An 18880-nucleotide genomic window follows, 5' to 3' on the forward strand; every position below is an offset into this window, starting at 1 on the left:
ATTCTAACGGTTATGTGGATAAAAACAGTTCCTTAATAGTAGGAAACGTGCTGTCACTGCTATTGTGCTACTCGATTATTAATATTATGCTACTACATTTTGATGGTTGCTGGTAACAATTTTTCTGCCGTTCTGTAATAAACAAACATAACTTTTTAGGAAAAAATGGCGGTTAATCATTTTCGGCTGATCTGTATTGTGATTTGGAAAAGAGTAACAGACTACACGTTAATAAATAAGAACTTCTGACCGTACAGTGCATTCTGTCGTTGCCAGACATGTTGACGGTGATATTTACATTAAGCAAATCATTGAGAAAACAGTGCAGTCACATTTGACGCGGATTTGATACACTGATCAACACAAGCCTGACCTTGGTATGCAAAGTGTTCAGTCTGTTTCTTCTTGATTAAACGGATCACCAATGCGGAAAGTGTTTCACAAACACACCATTAGATGAAACTTACATAATAGTTGCTAAATTGCTTGCGATTAAGAATTCGGCTTGACTGTAAAAATATGAATTTTTATGGTAGTCTTACTTAATTCGTGACCTAGCAAATTTTTGATTCATTTAGAAATAGTTGCAAAGAATACTGGATTGTGTAACTTCAAATTTGAGAATTGACAGTGCAAGGGCGGATTTAAAATAAATGGTTAATGTTATATTCTGTTCATTTATTCATAAGCAAGTAATTGTTAGAAGTTCGTTTATGCCGTTGATAGAATTTTTTAAACATTTTGCTTTAGTATCATAGAAATCTTAGACCCTTCGAGATACAATATACCAGGAATGGGCAAACTACGGCCCACGGAGAGAATTTTAATTTGCCGGCCCGAAGCAAATTAAAATATATATTTATGTATTATATATCCATCTCCTTTTCTACTTTATATTAAATATTATTGTTGGTTGTGCATTAGCACTGAAGGCGTAATGAGTACGTTTCCTCAAGCACAGAATTAAAGAATCATAAGTCAAAAATTTTAACTACGAAATCTTTATTTAATAAAATAGGATAATTCTGCTTAACTTAAGCATAACAATAAAGTAATAATCTTCACGGACATTAAAATTGAAGTATTCAAAAGAATAACTTACATAGAATCATCATCAGTACTAAATATCATCAGGCTTACCTATATAAGGCAATAAGAAAAATAAACAGGAACATACTTTGCCATCGTACCTGAAAGAGAAGAAAGTACTACTGGATTAGACCTTTGGCCAGGTACAAGTAGCTAGGGTGAAAATCAAAAATACTGCATTGCACTCGAACTTTACTTTCTCTCGCCAATATATACATCTTGGCGCACGTTCGTTTCGTATGCCTTTCGAGTTTCATTATGCAAAATACCTAAATTTATGCTAACATTGCCCCTGTTTTACTAATGAAACTCATACCAATTGTAATTCATTCCTGCAAAACTGAAATTTAGCTTTAGGAATTGGTTTAGTCATAATATCAGCAACCATTTCCTCTGTTGAAAGATAAGCAAGTTTTACTATTCCTTTGTTATTCAAGTCGCGTATATGATGAACTTTTGTATCAATATGTTTAGTGCGTGAACTGAATTTTTCAGATTCTACAAGTCTTATAGTAGACTGATTATCTTCAAATACCTTTATCGGCAGAGTTTGGGGTAGATTGAAATCTTCTGTTAATTTTAATAGCCATAATAGTTCTTGCGTAGCTTGCGATAGTGCAACATATTCAGCTTCTGCTGAGGATAAAGAAACACAAGTTTGTTTTCTTGAAAACCATGAAATACAGTTCCTTCCTACTAAAATAACACTTCCTGATGTAGATTTTCTATCTTCAATATCTTGTCCCCAATCAGCATCTGAATAAACTGTAATATTAGGTTCTTCACTCGACGAAATTTGTAAGGATAGATTTCTTTGTCGTATTTAAGTATCTAATGATTCTTTTAACAGCATTCCAGTCCTTTTGACGTGGATTATTACACCTTCTGCTGAGTATGTGAGTTGAAGCTGTGATATCTGGTCTTGTGATAGACGATATATACAAAAGACTTCCAATAGCTTGGCGAAATTTATCATTTGAAGTTAGGAGATTTTCTTCCTTGTTTAGGTTATAATAGTTCGTTTCCATTGGTGTGCTAGTGGGTTTCGCTTCTTCAAGTTGATTTATTTTATTTTTCTGTGATAAGAGATAACTTCCATCTTCCTTGCGATTTATTTCCATGCCTAAGAAATATTTAGCTTCACCAAGATGCGTTATTTGGTAACGCTTCTTTAAATCATTAATTGTTTGAAGAATTAGTCTTCTTCTGTTCTTATTAGGATGTCATCAACATACACTATTAAATTAATTCTTTTATCACGAACCACTTTTGTGAAAAGACACGGATCTGCTTTGCTTTGACTGAACCCCCGATTCTTCAGTGTATTTTCAATTTCTGCATTCCAGCACCTAGCTGCTTGTTTGAGACCATAAATCGACTGTAATTTACAAACTTTATGTCTTTCCTCCGGAACTACGAATCCTTCTGGTTGTTCCATATATATTTCTTCATTTAAGTTGCCATACAAAAAAGCTGTTTTATACGCTGCCCATGCTAAGAAAACTCTTATCGTAGTGTGTTTCACTACAGGTGAAAATGTTTCATCATAATCACTGCCGTATTTTTGAGTAAATCCTTTGGCTACTAACCGTGCTTTATATTTTATATTTTTACCAGTTTCATCATATTTTGTCTTAAACACCCATTTACTGCCTACTGCATGTTTTCCTGGTGGTAATTCTGTAAGTTTATAGGTTTCATTTTCTTTTAGAGAATGTATTTCTTTTTGCATAGCCTTGATCCAAGCTTCTTGTTCACGTTTTGGTAAGTTTAGAAGTTCTTCAAAAAGCTTTCTGGATCTTTAATTTTAAGTAAGTGTTGCATAATCGAGAAAATATTGTTAAGAATTTTATTATTACTATTTTTATTATTATTGTCTATTTTTCAAAAGTGTGTTTTTGTTTTATTATTGTGTGAAGTTGTAACTATATGTCTTTTCTTGTGTGGCAACAACGCTTCTGTAATTCTTCAATTTGAACTTTTGGATGTGTGCCAAGTTTGATGGCGTAATGCTCTGGTGAGAGCGTCGATTGATTGTGTAAATGAAACATGTTGTTTCAGAACGTTATTTCTTTAAAATATGTAAAATAAATGTTTTGTTTTCTGAACTCGGATTATGCAAACGTTATTTAGTTTCAACATAAAAGTTTGGCGTCCGTTTGACAGAACGTTTGTGTGATTTCGAGTAGTTTTGATTTAGGCGTTTTGTTAAAATGGAGTTGTTAAAGGCAAAACGTAAAAGTGAACGTACTTCGTTTACGTTAACTACGAAGATTGTGGAAGAAGAATTGCCTACTTGTACGGATCCTGAGAGATTGCAAGTGTTGTTGGGGCAACTAATTGACAAATTTGAACGCTTGGACAGTACTCAAAGCAGTGTTTTAGAACAAACCAAGGAAGCGGATTTCGAGAATGAATTTAATACGGCTGAAGGATACAGAGATTCCTTTATAGCTTTAAAGGTGAAACTTCAGAATAAAATTGGACAATTGAATTCGATGAATTTTACTACAGATATTGCTTCAGTTTCGATTTCGGATCCTAAAGAAAATAAAAACAGGAAGTTCAAACTTCCTAAGCTTGAGCTGAAAAAATTTTCTGGAGATGCAAGAGAATTTTTAGGCTTTTGGAGCCAATTCTCCAAAATTCATGAAGATGCGGATATTGTGCCGGAAGATAAATTTTTGTACTTAGTGCAAAGTGCAGTACCTGGCTCAAAGGCAGCTCAACTTTTGAACAGTTTTCCTGTTACCGCCGCGAATTATCCTAAAGCTATCGAGCAGCTGAAAGAAAGATTTGGTAGAGAAGACCTTCTGGTGCAGATCTATGTAAGAGATTTGCTTGGGCTTGTTACAAAGAATGCTACAACAGGCAGAACGGCGTCGGACTTAGGAGTACTTTATGATAGTATAGAAAGTAAATTACGAGCGCTGGAAAGCTTAGGACGCACCAAGGAAAAGTTTGCTGATTTCTTGGGACCTTTAGTGGAGTCGTGCCTACCTGAGAATATTCTACGTGCCTGGGAGCAGAGTCGAACTTCTGAACAGGGACAGGAAAAGAGTTCTGAAAGAACGCTTGAAAAACTAATGTGTTTTTTAAGGCATGAAGTAGAATCGGAAGAAATGATTAGATTAGCACAATCAGGATTTACTCATTCTGTTAAGCGTCTTAATAAAAATGTTATTTCAGGTAATTCAGATTTAGCAACAGCTGCCGCGCTGGTAAGTACAAATGAAACCAGTAAAGGTAAGCAAAATGTTTGTATATTTTGTGGTAAGCCTCATATGAGTGCTAAGTGTTTTAAAGCTGAAAATATGAGCTTAAATGAAAAGAGGCAACTTGTACAAAAGAAAGGTGTTTGTTTTTCATGTTTAAGAATTGGCCATTTAAAAAACCAATGTAAAGCCAATATTAAATGCCCCATTTGCAGTTGTGATCATATAAAATTTATGTGTCCTCAGAATGTTAGTTCTGTAAAACAAAATGACTCTAAGTTGGATGTTTCCCTTTCTAATAACAGTAAGAGCGAGAAAGTTTATTTGCAAACTTTATGTGTTCTAATTAAAGTTAAAGATCGAGAGAGAAAAATTAGAATTCTCTTGGATTCGGGATCCCAACGATCATACGTTGGGGAGAAAATTATGAAGCGAATGAAGGCTGATCCTATTCGACAGGAGAAAGTAATTCATGGTTTGTTTGGGGGGAGGGAAACTGCGCCTGTAACCCATTCTGTTTTTGCTATTGACATAAGCAGTTTAGATAACACTTTTAGGTGTTGTTTTGAAGCTTTTTCTGAAAAAAAGATATGTGGATTTGTTCCAACAATCAAGAATGCTCAGATTATAGAGGAATTGAAAAGCAGGAAAATTGAGGTCAGTGACACATTTTGCGAGGAAAGTGAAATTGATTTATTGATAGGTGCAGATGTCATTGGTAAACTGTTAACTGACGAATACCTAGAATTACCCTCTGGTTTAACTGCAGTCAAAACAAAACTGGGTTGGACGGTTATGGGTAAAGAAAATGATACTGTCAGGGATAATGCCCTAATAAGTCTTTCCTTGCATGTAAATAATGCTTCTTTGAAATCTTTATGGGAGCTTGAAGTTTTGGGTATTTCCGACCCGACGGAAAATAGTAAAACGAAAAATCTTCATTGCGACTACGAGATTGATTTTCAGAATAAATTATCTATTCGGCCCGATGGTAGATATGAATTAGAATTACCCTGGAAATGCGAATCTACCAATTTATCAGATAATAAAAGCATTGCTTTGACACGACATCAAAAAATGATAAAGAGGGCAAAAGAAAATAATTCTTTGAAGGAATATCAAGAAGTGTTTAGAGAGTGGGAAAATTTAAATATTATAGAAAAGGTTCCGGAAAAGGAATTAAACAATAAATGCCACTTTTTACCACACAGACCGGTTATTAAGATGAATAGTGAAAGCACTAAGGTAAGACCCGTTTTTGATGCTTCATCTTGTGAAAAGGGAAAACCATCTTTGAATCAGTGTTTATTGAAAGGACCTAATTTAATAGAATTAGTCCCTGATATTTTAGACAGAATGAGATTTTTTCCTATTGGTCTGAGTGCAGACATAGAGAAAGCATTCTTGCAGTTAGGAATTTCTCCGAAGGATAGAGATTACTTGCGATTTTTCTATCCAAGTGATGAGGGAGAAATAGTGTATAGGCACTGCAGAGTAGTTTTTGGGGTTTCCTGCAGCCCTTATCTACTAGGTGCGTCTATTAAATATCTCTTGAATAATTGTCCATCTGGCTTTTTAGATGTGCCTGACAAATTAAAAAATTCGTTCTATGTAGATAATTGTATTACGGGTGTTTACAATATTGAGAAACAAGAGGATTTAATTCAAAAGGCCAAAAGTCTTATGTCGAGAGGCAGATTTAATTTAAGGGGATGGGAGAGCAATGTTGCTTCCAAATATATTACAAAACATTCTGGGGACACACCTCTTTTAGGAATATTGTGGAATTTAGACAATGATATTTTAAGGTGTAATATAAATGTAAATATGATAACTTGTGATACTAAGGTAACTAAGAGACTGATTCTGTCTATTGTACAATCAATTTTTGATCCAATTGGAATACTTGCACCAATAACTTTGCTTCCAAAACTTTTGTTACAAGAAACATGGAAGTTGAAATTTTCTTGGGACGAGGTATTGCCTCATGATTTTGTAAGTAAATTTTTTGTGTGGTTATCTGATATACTTTTGTTGAAAAATGTGGCAATACCCCGATTCATTGGAACCTTTGCAACAGTTGAATTGCATGTATTTGTCGATGCCTGCAAATATGCTTATGCAGGATGTATTTTCGCGAGAAGTGTTGATTCATGCAGTGTAAAAATTACTCTCTTAAGAGCAAAATCTAGAGTAGCTCCTATTAAGAATTTGACGATTCCTAGATTGGAATTAATGTCCTGTTGCATTGGATCCCGATTATTATATTCTGTTTGTAAAGCTCTTAATGATTTTGATATAAATGTAATTTTATGGTGTGATTCCACAGTCGCATTATGGTGGATCAGAAATCCTGGTAATTGGTCAAACTTTGTAAGCAATCGTGTTAAAGAAATTACTAAGTTGACAAAACCTGAATCATGGAGGCATGTGCCTGGTAATATGAACCCAGCAGATGTGTTATCTCGAGGTTGCTCTGCTAAACAAATGATTAACTCGGAGTGGTTTAAGGGACCTCTCTGGCTAAGAGAAAGCCCTGAATTTTGGCCTACCAATATTGTTTGTCAGCCGAGCGAAGCTGACTTGGAAAAGAGGAAGGTAAAACTTATTAATGTTATCTTTTCAGAGGATACTACTCCTTGGTATGCAGAAAGAGTTTCTGATTATGAAAAAATGATTCGTGTAACCGGTTGGGTGTTACGTTTTATTTCTAACTGTAGGAAGAAGTCAAATTTGTGTAAAGAATCTAAACTAACTGTTGCTGAAATCATAAATTCCGAAAAAGTTTTGATTCGGTTGGTTCAAAGCTCAAATTTCCCTGACATTGGAGCTCTTAATCCACTTGATGTATTCATTGATAATGAAAAAATTATAAGAGTTAAAACTAGAATATTGGAACGCAAAGACAATTCTGAATTTTTAACACCAATTTTGTTACCGAGTAAATGTATCTTTACTACATTGTTAATTGAGTCAGTTCATAAGAAACATTGTCATGCTGGAACTCAAATGCTTCAATCTATTTTAAGAGAAAGATTCTGGATACTAAAACAACGTAAAACTGTGCGTAATGTGTTAAAAGGGTGTGTAATATGTCAACGATATAAAGCGAAACCGATGTCTTGCGAAGTGACTCCTCTTCCTGAAGATCGCGTAGGAGATTATAGGGCTTTTGAAATTTTGGGAGTAAATTTAGCTGGCCCATTGTTTTTGAAAAACGGTAAGAAGGTTTGGATGGCACTCTTCACATGCGCTGTGTACAGAGCAATCCATCTAGAACTGGTGACTTCGTTATCAACAGAATCTTTTCTTTTGGCTTTAAGACGATTCATAGCCAGACGTGGCAGACCACGAACCATTTATTCTGACAATGGGACTAACTTCCGAGGAACGTATAACGAAATGTCTAAACTTAACTGGGACATAATAGAGAATGAGGCAAAAATAAAGAGAATAGTATGGAAATTCAATCCACTAACAGCCTCCTGGTGGGGAGGTTGGTGGGAACGGCTAGTTCGCATGGTTAAAGAACTTTTAAGACGTTCTTTGGGAAAATCGGTTTTATCTTATGAAGAACTGGAAACCTTAATTTGCGATTGTGAGTCGGTAATTAATTCTCGACCTTTAACATATATTTCGGAGAACTCTGAAGATGCTATCCCTTTAACTCCGTCAATGTTTTTAATTGAAAATTGTACTTCGAATATAGCAGATATAGATAAAATTGACTCTCAGCATTTTTTGAGAAGAATTAAATACCGCACAAAACTTCTTAAAGATTTAAGGAACCGTTTCCGAAAAGAATATTTGGGGCAATTAATAATGAAACAACCACAAAATAAAGTAACCCGGTTGCCTAAAATTGGGGAGATAGTCTTAATAGGCGATGATTTCAAAAAACGCTTGTATTGGCCTTTGGGTAAAATTATAGAGAAAATTCCTGGTCGGGATGGCAAAATTCGAACAGTTAAACTAAAAACTCAGAATGGGATTTTCATAAGGCCCGTTCAGCGTATTTATCCACTAGAGATACAACTAGATGAAAATTATTTAGTTGAAGAGCCTAACGTTAACGACGATAAGAAAAACGATCAGACTGACGAACAGCATATAAAACAGAAATTTACGTCGTCAGGACGGCTTGTTAAGAAGCCTAATGTACTAGACCTTTTTAATAGGATAACATATGTTTTTGAGTCGTTTGCCACTGACTCAAAAAGGGGGGAGGATGTTGCATAATCGAGAAAATATTGTTAAGAATTTTATTATTACTATTTTTATTATTATTGTCTATTTTTCAAAAGTGTGTTTTTGTTTTATTATTGTGTGAAGTTGTAACTATATGTCTTTTCTTGTGTGGCAACAACGCTTCTGTAATTCTTCAATTTGAACTTTTGGATGTGTGCCAAGTTTGATGGCGTAATGCTCTGGTGAGAGCGTCGATTGATTGTGTAAATGAAACATGTTGTTTCAGAACGTTATTTCTTTAAAATATGTAAAATAAATGTTTTGTTTTCTGAACTCGGATTATGCAAACGTTATTTAGTTTCAACAGTAAGATTGATTCTTCGTCTTCTGCTTTATAAGAGAATCTTTCCGGTGGGACCACTTTGGTTGATCTGCTAGAAACCCTTCTTTCTACATTTTCTTCACATTTAATTAACTCTTCGGAACTTTTTGAATCTTCTGTAAAATCATCGCCAAGAGATGTTTCTTCATTATTTTCTTCATCTTCTTGCGAGTTATTGAAGTGAATTAATTCTAAATCTTCAGCATTATTTTCATATAAGTTTGTCAGATAAAGACGCGTTTTCTGAAAATTTATCAGTTCTACTTACTATTATTTTTCTTCCACCTACATAAATCCTGTATCCCTTACTTCGTAAATCGTATCCTACGAATATTCCTTCTTCGGCTCTGTTGTCGAATTTACGCCGTTTTTGTTTGTTCACATAATAAAATGCTGTACAGCCAAATACTCGTGACTTAAGTTTGGTTTTCTACCATTCCACAATTCATATGGTGTTCTATCTGTGGCTTTAGTTGGTAACCTATTTTGAAGATATGCAGCAGTAGCTGCTGCTTCAGCCCAGAATCCTTTCGGTAATTTAGAGTTTATTAGCATAGCTTTTGTCATTTCCATTAAAGAGCGATTTTTCCTTTCTGCGACGCCGTTCTGTGCCGGACAATAAGGAACCGAAGTTTGGTGAAAAATGCCGAGTTTCTTTAAATAATTTTCAGTACTTTCGTTACAGTATTCTGTACCGTTGTCGGATCTGAGAACCTTTATTTTCTTTCTAAATTTATTTGTTGTCGATGCAACATACTGTTTAAGTTTGTCGAATACTTCATCTTTTGAAATAATAAAATAAATTTGAGTATAACGCGAATAGTCATCAATGAAAGTTACGAAATATCTTTTCCCTCCTAAGCTGTTGACTTCAATTGGCCCACACACATCTGTGTGCACTAAATCCAGTGGATTTTTAGATCTAAAACTAGTTTTGGGATAAGGTGTTTCAGTTAGTTTCGCTTTTACACAAGTAGAACATTCCACACTATGAGTGCATTTGCCAAGTTTAATGCCGTCTGCCATATCATTTTTTTCAAGTGTTTTTATGGCATCTATATTTCTGTGGCCTAATCTTTGATGCCATTTTAGTATACAGTTCGTATTTGAACATGAAACATTATTAGCTAAGTATGCTTTCTCATCAATTGGGTTTACGATCAATTTATATAAACCTTGCTGAGCGTTGCCGTCGGCTACGAGTATATTGTTACGCTTTATGTAACACTTATTACTATCAAATGTAACAATGCAACCTTTATTGGTAACAGATTGAACAGAAAGTAAATTACTATCTAAACCTGGTACATACAATACATTTTCCAATTTTATTTGTGTAACCTGACCCTTTAAGTTTTGAACTTTAAAATAGCCTTCACCAATACCATAAGAATTTAATTTAGCACCATTGGCTACAGTTACTATTTGTTTATTAGAGTCATTTAACTGAGAGAAAAAATTCTTATCACTCGTCATATGAGTTGAAGCTCCCGAGTCGATAACCCATTCTTGCGTTTGCGTGTTTTCATGTTTATTTTCCACTTTTAGAACGTGACTAAACTGAATCTGTGTATTTTCAGTTTCAATACTTTTAAAATACTTATTTTCTTTAAGTTTTGTTATGTTTTCTACACTTTGCGTATTTGCTATTTGGCATGCATTACTTTTATAATTTTGAGAATAATTTCTTACTTTACTATTATTTACATCTGTTTTCGGGGAAGTTTCTAGCGTTGCGTTTTAAATGAAAACAGTCATTTATCGTATGGTTATTTCTCTTACAATAAGTACAAAATTGTGTAACATACTTTGGTTTATTTTCGCTTTTACTTTTTAAAGCAACTGAATCGTACTTTTGAACTTTCTTAGTTTCCACACGTCTACAATACTCATCTATTGGTTTGTTTTTAACATATTCTAGCGACAATTCAGCTTCCGATTTACTTTCTATTGCAGTTATTAAGGAGTTGTATGAATTTGGTAAAGAACATAGTAGTATTGCTATTAAGTTATTTTCTTTAATTTCTTCACCTATACTACGCAGCTTTTCAGCCAACTCTAGTACTGCTTTGATATGTTCCTGCATTTTAGAACTTTCATTATATCTAATGGAATATAGTTTTCTAAGAAGAAATAACTTATTTGTTAAATTTACACGTTCATGGACACATTTTAACTTCTGCCAAACTTCTTTTGCAGATTTACTATGTAAAACATGGATAATTTGCGAATCCGAAATGTTTAGACATATTAAAGCTTTAGCTTTACGATCATTCTTTAACCAAATATCAGTATCAGTTTCCGGTTTTTCTTCGAATACAACATCATCTAAAACTTCTTTTATTAAAAGTTGTTTTATTTTAAATTTCCACACTGAATAATTTTCATCTATTAATTTTTCTATACAAATTGATTCTTTTAGAATAGACATTATTACTTGTTACAATTATTCTTATAAACTTTGTAACTAGTTTTTTTTTTCAACAAAGAGTTTTAACACTTTATGCCCCTGGAATCTTACCACATTACAAAATTTCAATTTCTTAGTCTCATAATCTTTTGTTGGTTGTGCATTAGCACTGAATTCGTAATGAGTACGTTTCCTCAAGCAGAGAATTAAAGAATCATAAGTCAAAAATTTTAACTGCGAAATCTTTATTTAATAAAATAGGATAATTCTGCTTAAGCATAACAATAAAGTAATAATCTTCACGGACATTAAAATTGAAGTATTCAAAAGAATAACTTTCATAGAATCATCATCAGTACTAAATATCATCAGGCTTACCTATATAAGGCAATAAGAAAAATAAACAGGAACATACTTTGCCATCGTACCTGAAAGAGAAGAAAGTACTACTGGATTAGACCTTTGGCCAGGTACAAAGTAGCTAGGGTGAAAATCAAAAATACTGCATTGCACTCGAACTTTACTTTCTCTCGCCAATATATACATCTTGGCGCACGTTCGTTTCGTATGCCTTTCGAGTTTCATTATGCAAAATACCTAAATTTATGCTAACAATTATCTTAATTATTATTTTAATATTATTAAAATTTTTTCTTCCCTTTTTCCAAAGGGCTGAGGATCTTTTTACTTTCCCTATTTTTGTTCTGCAAAACATAAATTAACGGAAAAAGCAAGCACAGATAACTTTCAATCCGTATAGTGTCAAAAGCGGTATTCACAGGCAATATCGAGATTTTCTTCAGCCAGTGCAATCTGAATACTCTGATGTACTGTATTACACGAAAGTAAGGCGGCTTATTGCAGGATGTCTTTTCGAGCGAGTGTGGCAGCTGAAAGACGGCACTGTGTTGTTTTTCCATGAGATGCAGTGTTTTGCGAAGTGCGAAATTTTAGAAGATACAGAATGGCTTTCGGACTTTTCACAGATCTTCTTTGTCATATGAGCAACTTGAATGCCAAGATGCAAGGGAAAAATACATTTTTCGACGATATCTGGTCCCATCTCAAAGCTTTTAAACTAAAACTTAATCTGTTTGCTGGATAGCTAGCTAAGAACGACTTGTCTCATTTCCCGAAGTTAAATTCAAGACCCTCAGTAAATGAAGAGAAATTTAAGAATTACGAAGACTGCTTGAAAAAACTGCATTTTGTGTTCGAACGCAGATTTCAGTGCCATTCAAACAGAATGGTATATTTCTACTATGCATTTGCAGCTTGAATTAATTGAGGTAAAATCTAATAATCATCTCAAATAGTTGTGCCAAAGTTAGTTTTGCAAATCATTATCGAAAGTAGGTTTCCCAAATTTAAAATCTCATGCCCAGAAAATCAGTGCTATGTTTGCTTCATCTTATATATGTGAACAAGTGTTTTCAACTATGAACCTTAGAAAGAATTATTTTAGAAGTAGACTGACCGATGAGCATTTAGCCTCGTTCCTTAGAATCAGTAAATCTTACTTCAAACCTCAATATAAGGAACTTTTAAAAATGAAATCTCAATTTCATTCATCTCATTATTTAAATTGTAATACTTGTATATTGTTTTTAAAATTTTAGAAAAATTTATCTTGACCCGCCAGAATTTTTTTTCGATTTTTGGCCCGCGAGCGAAAACGTTTGCCCATCCGTACAATATACAGTCACCGGACGTGCTGTTGCAGCGTATCACAACCGGCTGGGCCATGCTACCTGGTAGAGCTACATTGCATGACTACCGTGAGGCACGAAGGGTTTACCATTAATGTTTCTAAATATTTTTGCTGAAAATATCTCTTTCGTATATGGATTGTAGTAGATTAATTCTTTATATTTGCTTCCCTGAAATCCTCTGTGAGCACAGCCATTTCTAATAAAAAATCCTGAATATCCATCTTAACCTTCCTTGATGCGCACCAAGTTTTGCCTGACTCGCGCGTTACATTTTTATAACATATAGTGCGTTCTGCTGCAGAGCACATCTCATATTATTTATTTATTCTTAATGCATGTTGTATAAATTTATTCGGTTGTTATAATTGCTTTAATTTTGTTTATAAATTCACTTTTCTAAGTATATATAGCATGCGTGATTTATTGTAAAACGATAAAGTACTTTCATTATAAATATTTCGTTAAGAGCGTATATAATAATTTGAGTAGGTATATCCCGTATATCTGTGGGGACATTCTACTATTTTATCCATACTGCTATTAGTAGCAGTTTTTCTTGGAATATCCTCCATGATCGATCCTTTACATGGTCCATATATAGCCGTCGTGTATTTTGCTTTATTTAATTAAGCAAGTAAATAAACATACTGTTTTCAGTTATTTTCGAAAAAGTCTTTGGTTTCGTCAGAAATGCTTCTGCCGTTTTGCTTAGTCCTAATTTCGTTGCAGGCTTTTCTTCCCGCCTTTTTTTAAAATCTCTTTTGAAGTTATTGCAGTGATTTTTGCATAATATTCATTATTATTGTGTTTACTTCCTTGTACGAAGTAAAGAAAGTAGTGTAATCGCGAAAAATTCCGGGTACCATATTTCAACTAAAATATCCATTTTGACCGCTATCGAATGCAATTTAACGATGTTTTTGCGTGACATCTGTACCTAAGGGACAGAGTAAAGGACTCTTTTCCCCCAAACGGGAATCTATAAAACTTATTTTAAATGGATTCAGAAGAGATTTTTTCGTGGCGTCTGTACGTACGCACGCATGTATGTATCTCGCGGAACTCAAAAACGAGTAGCCTCAGAACGTTGAAATTTTGAATGTAGGACTGCTATACTATGGAGGTGCACAACTGCATGCCCTACCATGTAGTAGTGCACCTCCCTTTTTGGTTGCAATCGGCCGCATCAAAAGTATATATATAATAAGTGTGTGTGATGATAAAATTTAAGCAGTCGGGAACTTTTGAAAAATCACAAAAATCACTTGATATTCCAAAATATCTTTATTACATGTGGCACTTCACAATGGGCGGGGCAATCTGCATCCCACAATTTCGATGATGGCGCATTACATTTTAAACAAAAGCAGCAAAGCAAGAGACGTCCTTCGGCCAGCAAGCGCAAGCAGAGGGAAAAAAAAAAAAAAAAGTCGGAGCCTTCAAAGTTTGTCACTTCATGCTTAAAATGTTTAGAAAATTCTGGTAAAATCCTAGTATACGGTGCAGCCTTGGCGCGATTTTAAAAATTATCGCCAACACCAAAAATTACCAAAAGAACGTCTATGTATATATAGTGATAGTATACTATACACTATATACTATCACTATATACATAGTATATACTATGTATAACTATATATATATTCTTTGAATACCCGTTTACTATTTATCGTGTATGTCCCGTTTTTTATTGCTCATCATAAAAGTCGCCAAAAGTAGCCAAATCCCGTGTGCACCGGATACTAGGATTAAGCCAAAATTCTTTCTTAGAATTTAAATTTTTAAACAAATATTTGTTAGTTAAAATAATAAAAAAAATCAGAATATTATTTCAAAAGTATTTAAACAATAACCTTCCGTAAATAAAATGTTTACTAATCTTTTAAATTCGTTATTAAACATAATTATGAAAATGAAATTTTTGATACCATAATATTCTAGTCTTTATAAAAGGATGCAACACTTTAAAAAATTCTGTGCAATACGAAAAACAGCATATCTATATTTTTAATATAATAACATTGATTAACAATTAGATATTTTTTAAAAAATGATATTTTTAGTTGCACTAAATAAAACCTTTTGTTAAAGTCCATATTACAAAACTTAGGAATCAGAAGTTGATGAATAAATCGTTCAAGAAAAATCATTCCCATTTTTCAATTCAGCTTGGACGAGAAAAGCAACTTTGAACTAACTTTTAATGAAGTTCGCTGACGGATAAATTACATGATAAAATAGCTGTAGTAATAAATTTCTCGCAGAAAGAACGATGACCTCGATAATCATTAGATTGCATTGCTGAAATAAACTCGAAAACTTCGAACACATTAATTCACTTTCCAAAACTGATTGTAATTGTTGTAATTTATTCAGGAGCAGGAATTTTGATGGCGTAGAAGTGTTGATCCATAATGACTAGGAATGGAGGCGAAGGCAGATTAAATCTTCAGTTTTATTTTCAGCAGCATGTTGCGACTACACACAAGTCGGCGCATTAAATGTGCTTGTTCCAAAGGGCTTACTTTTTTTTATAGATTTACAGCAAAAAAGAAGCAGATTGCAGTCCAGCTAAGGCAAAGCGTAGAAAGAAATGCATAATGTTCAGGATGAAATCTTAAATCAAACTGAGTTAGTTTTGGTTCTCAAAGCATTTTGATTGGATAGTTAATATTGCTGTAAAATTATTATTGGCTGCTTGCGTTTTAGTACAATTTACATCACCAGAATTACATAAGAGTCATATGACAGATTTTTCTTGAAATGACGCAGTGCAAATAGGTGTTTCTATTTTTAGAATAGAGAAATTAATTTACACTGCTAATTTAATCTTTTACATATTCTTTATTTTTCTTACATATATATACTCTCTCTATATTTAATATATTACTCACTCTGTTTTGGTAAATTGTGTATTTTTTGCTATAAAACTGATTTAATTATGTTGTTCTTAGCTTCCGGTTAATGCTTTTATGCCTTTATTTAATCTGCATGGAATAGGCGTAGCGTTATCAACAATTTAAAAGTTATTTAAGAGCATCTAAGCCCAATATATATTTTGTTTACTATAGCAGCCATAGTTGTTAACATTTGAAACTTAGCAGAATGTGAGTTAAGTCTTTCTGCATCTTCAGCGTCTTTTTGCCGAGCCGGGACCAAAAGGAAATTTCTAGTTTTGTGCACCGAAAAAACTGCCTTCATTCTTGCTGGTCGAATTGCTTGTTTTTGTGTGGAAAACTTAATTTTAATTGTGAAATTTTTTTAATTGCTTTATTTGGTGTTTTATGTTTTTCTATATCTTTCAAATTTAATGAAAATAGTTTGAGTTTTTGTGCATTTTTACCTTGCCGCGAAGTAAGAACTGAATTAATTGAATGAGAACTATATCTCTTATGGAATTCGAGGAAATAAGTTTAAATGGAATGCAGGAAAAAAGCGTATAATTTAATATTCCGTATAAGGAAGTCGTGGTGTACACATCAGCTTTTGTAAGTCGTCATCAGATTAGACTGTTTCAGAGCTACTATTGTGATTATTCAGTTTTGCATTTTCATCTAAAGTCATCTTGCTGCACAAAATAGTTTTCTTTTTTCCTGCCAGCATATCTTCATTGGCTAGATTGTTAAGCAAATCTCATTTAGTCATAATTTAAATATTTTCTAATATTAGACATAATTTGTAATTAAAACCACACAAAAAAGAAATACATAGCTTTTGCGCTAATAAAATATGCAGCACGGTAGATTATACCATTTTATTTCTTGATTGCAATTAATTGCTTTATAGGAATTGCAGACGAGGGTTCCTATAAGTCGTATTGCTGGGGTTTTAAAATGAGCTTAAAGGGGTGTAACTCTTCTTTCCGCTATATCATGCATTATGTAAGGCAGTTCATATGTCTTAGTAATTTGGACAGATATTTTGAATTAACGATGTGCGATTTAACTTGCGACGCTTCGTATTGACTGAATCTTTGAACTGTTTACCGGTTAGAAATGTGTAGCTTTTAATTTTATCTTTCATATCTAATGTGTAGCTTTTATCCTCTATCACATTAACTAATACTGATCATAGAAACCTTATCAAAGTTCAATAATACGTCAATGACTACGTCTTTTCATTGTCGAACTTCGAGCCTTCGTTTTCTTGTCTGTTGTCAGTTTTGTTGGCAAACCCTTTTCATTTCTATGGAAATCTAATATGTTCAGCATAATTTCTCTTTCTCTGTGATTGCTTCATGTTGCTTTTCTCCCCCTCATTTTCTTCCTGGTAAACTGAAATCATTGCCAAAATTTTTTTTTCTCGTTCTTCTTTTAGCAGCCTTTTCCTTATTTTAAAGGTCGTTTAGTGAAACTTCATTCACTGCCAGTTTAAAATCTTAGTTTTGCTTGTAAGTAAATTAGAAAACTGGTCTCCATATGCAGTTGTTTCTGCTGATCTTGTTTTTACTTGGTATCTGCTAGAAGGAAATAATACTGAGCATTTCATTATAAACTCGACACACATAATCTGTCGTCCGAAAATATTCTTCGCAACTTCCGAATCGGCAGCTGATCTTCCGGGAACGTTTATTATTACTTCATTAACTTCCCCAGTGAGGTAAACATCTGAGTAACGGCTTTCAGTGAGGGGTGTTACTGCATTTCAGAATGAATTTTTTCCGAAATACAAACTGTTTGAAACCTTTTGATAAACGGATTTGTAAAGGTATGTTCTTTTAATATTTTTATTATCCACTGACCATAATTCTTTTTTTAAATTATTATTTTTTCTCGTTAAGTATGTTTTGGGGTTATTTTAAGTATTATAAATGTTAGTATTTATGTGTTAATAATAAACTTTGTTACACGTTATAATTTCAGTTTTAAAAATGTTTTGAACCTTGGATATGCTACGAATTTATAGTTTATATTGTGAACTTTATTCGTTAATAATATAATTAACAATAGTTTTAGTTATTGATAAATATATTTTTCACATTGATTTAATTTTGAATTTTATTTTCTTAAAGAATCGGAAAAATTATATAGGTTTCTTGGTTCTTCTGATTTGAAACAAATTCGCATACATACAACTGTAATTGTGTTTTCGTATGTTGGTGAGGTGCATGGATTGTATTTGTATTTTTGATTTTAAAACTTATTAAATTAATTTCGCTTGTCATATTCTTACGTTACACTTTTATAACACATGTATACGGTGTAATACATTACATCTTTGTATTATAGTAAGTAATTCGAAGTTGAAACTGCATAATAGTTTTAAAATTGTGAGAAGAATAAATGTTTTATATATAGATGAATGTAATCAATTTGCATCGCATTTTGCCTTCCCCTCCGAAAAAAAGTTTTCTATATTAAAAATTAATTTGATAAGTTACTAAAATTGGAAATTGGGATTTCTGGATTTTTTTTTCCCCGAACCTTCGTAATAATAATCGATGTGAGAAACATACCAACTTAATATCTGTTTTCTTATATAAAATTGAATCTTTAAATTGACGAAATAAAATTAAATACAGCTTAACGGTTCAGACATCATATGTTTAGCAGATTAAAACGAAGGAACCTAAATTAGTAAAGGAAAAGGGGGGGGGGACTCTGAAGCTTTTAAACATTTTTTAAATGATGTAATTAGAAAAATCATTTGCTAGATTTTATAAATTTTAAGGAATACTTGAAATGACTTGAAAGAAGTCTTCAAAAGCCTACCAGTGGCCGAGTAGATAAGACGGCTGAACACTTTTAAATTTTGGCTCGGTTGCATCCTCTTGTGTAAGTCTTTAGTGCTTTGTTTTAATCAAGTTGCCCCCTTCTCCCACAAACAGCGTGATATAAAATCGTATATCTTTTTCGAATTCATTATTTGATGAAAAATATGTGAA

General features: G+C 33.1%; 1 protein-coding gene across 6 annotated transcripts in view; it reads left to right on the plus strand.

Moving 5' to 3' along the window:
• Positions 1–18880, plus strand: part of LOC118181608 (6-phosphofructo-2-kinase/fructose-2,6-bisphosphatase-like) — a 144295-nt gene that overhangs the window by 39159 nt on the left and 86256 nt on the right. For 2 of the 6 annotated variants that reach the window (XM_085817315.1, XM_085817293.1), the window contains exon 1: positions 17208–17703. The exons of 1 other annotated variant lie outside the window; for it this stretch is intronic. In XM_085817315.1, the coding sequence (XP_085673441.1) occupies positions 17646–17703 (58 nt within the window). In that variant the 5' untranslated portion in view covers positions 17208–17645. Of the gene's footprint in view, positions 1–17207; positions 17704–18880 lie in introns of those variants that run through there. 3 more of the 6 variants (XM_085817306.1, XM_085817290.1, XM_085817303.1) reach the window with 2 other exon arrangements.

This window comes from Stegodyphus dumicola, chromosome 1, assembly GCF_044657685.1.
Source record: "Stegodyphus dumicola isolate Sdum_Otavi_A_Nest chromosome 1, ASM4465768v1".
In the NCBI taxonomy this organism is placed as follows: Eukaryota; Metazoa; Arthropoda; class Arachnida; order Araneae; family Eresidae; genus Stegodyphus; species Stegodyphus dumicola.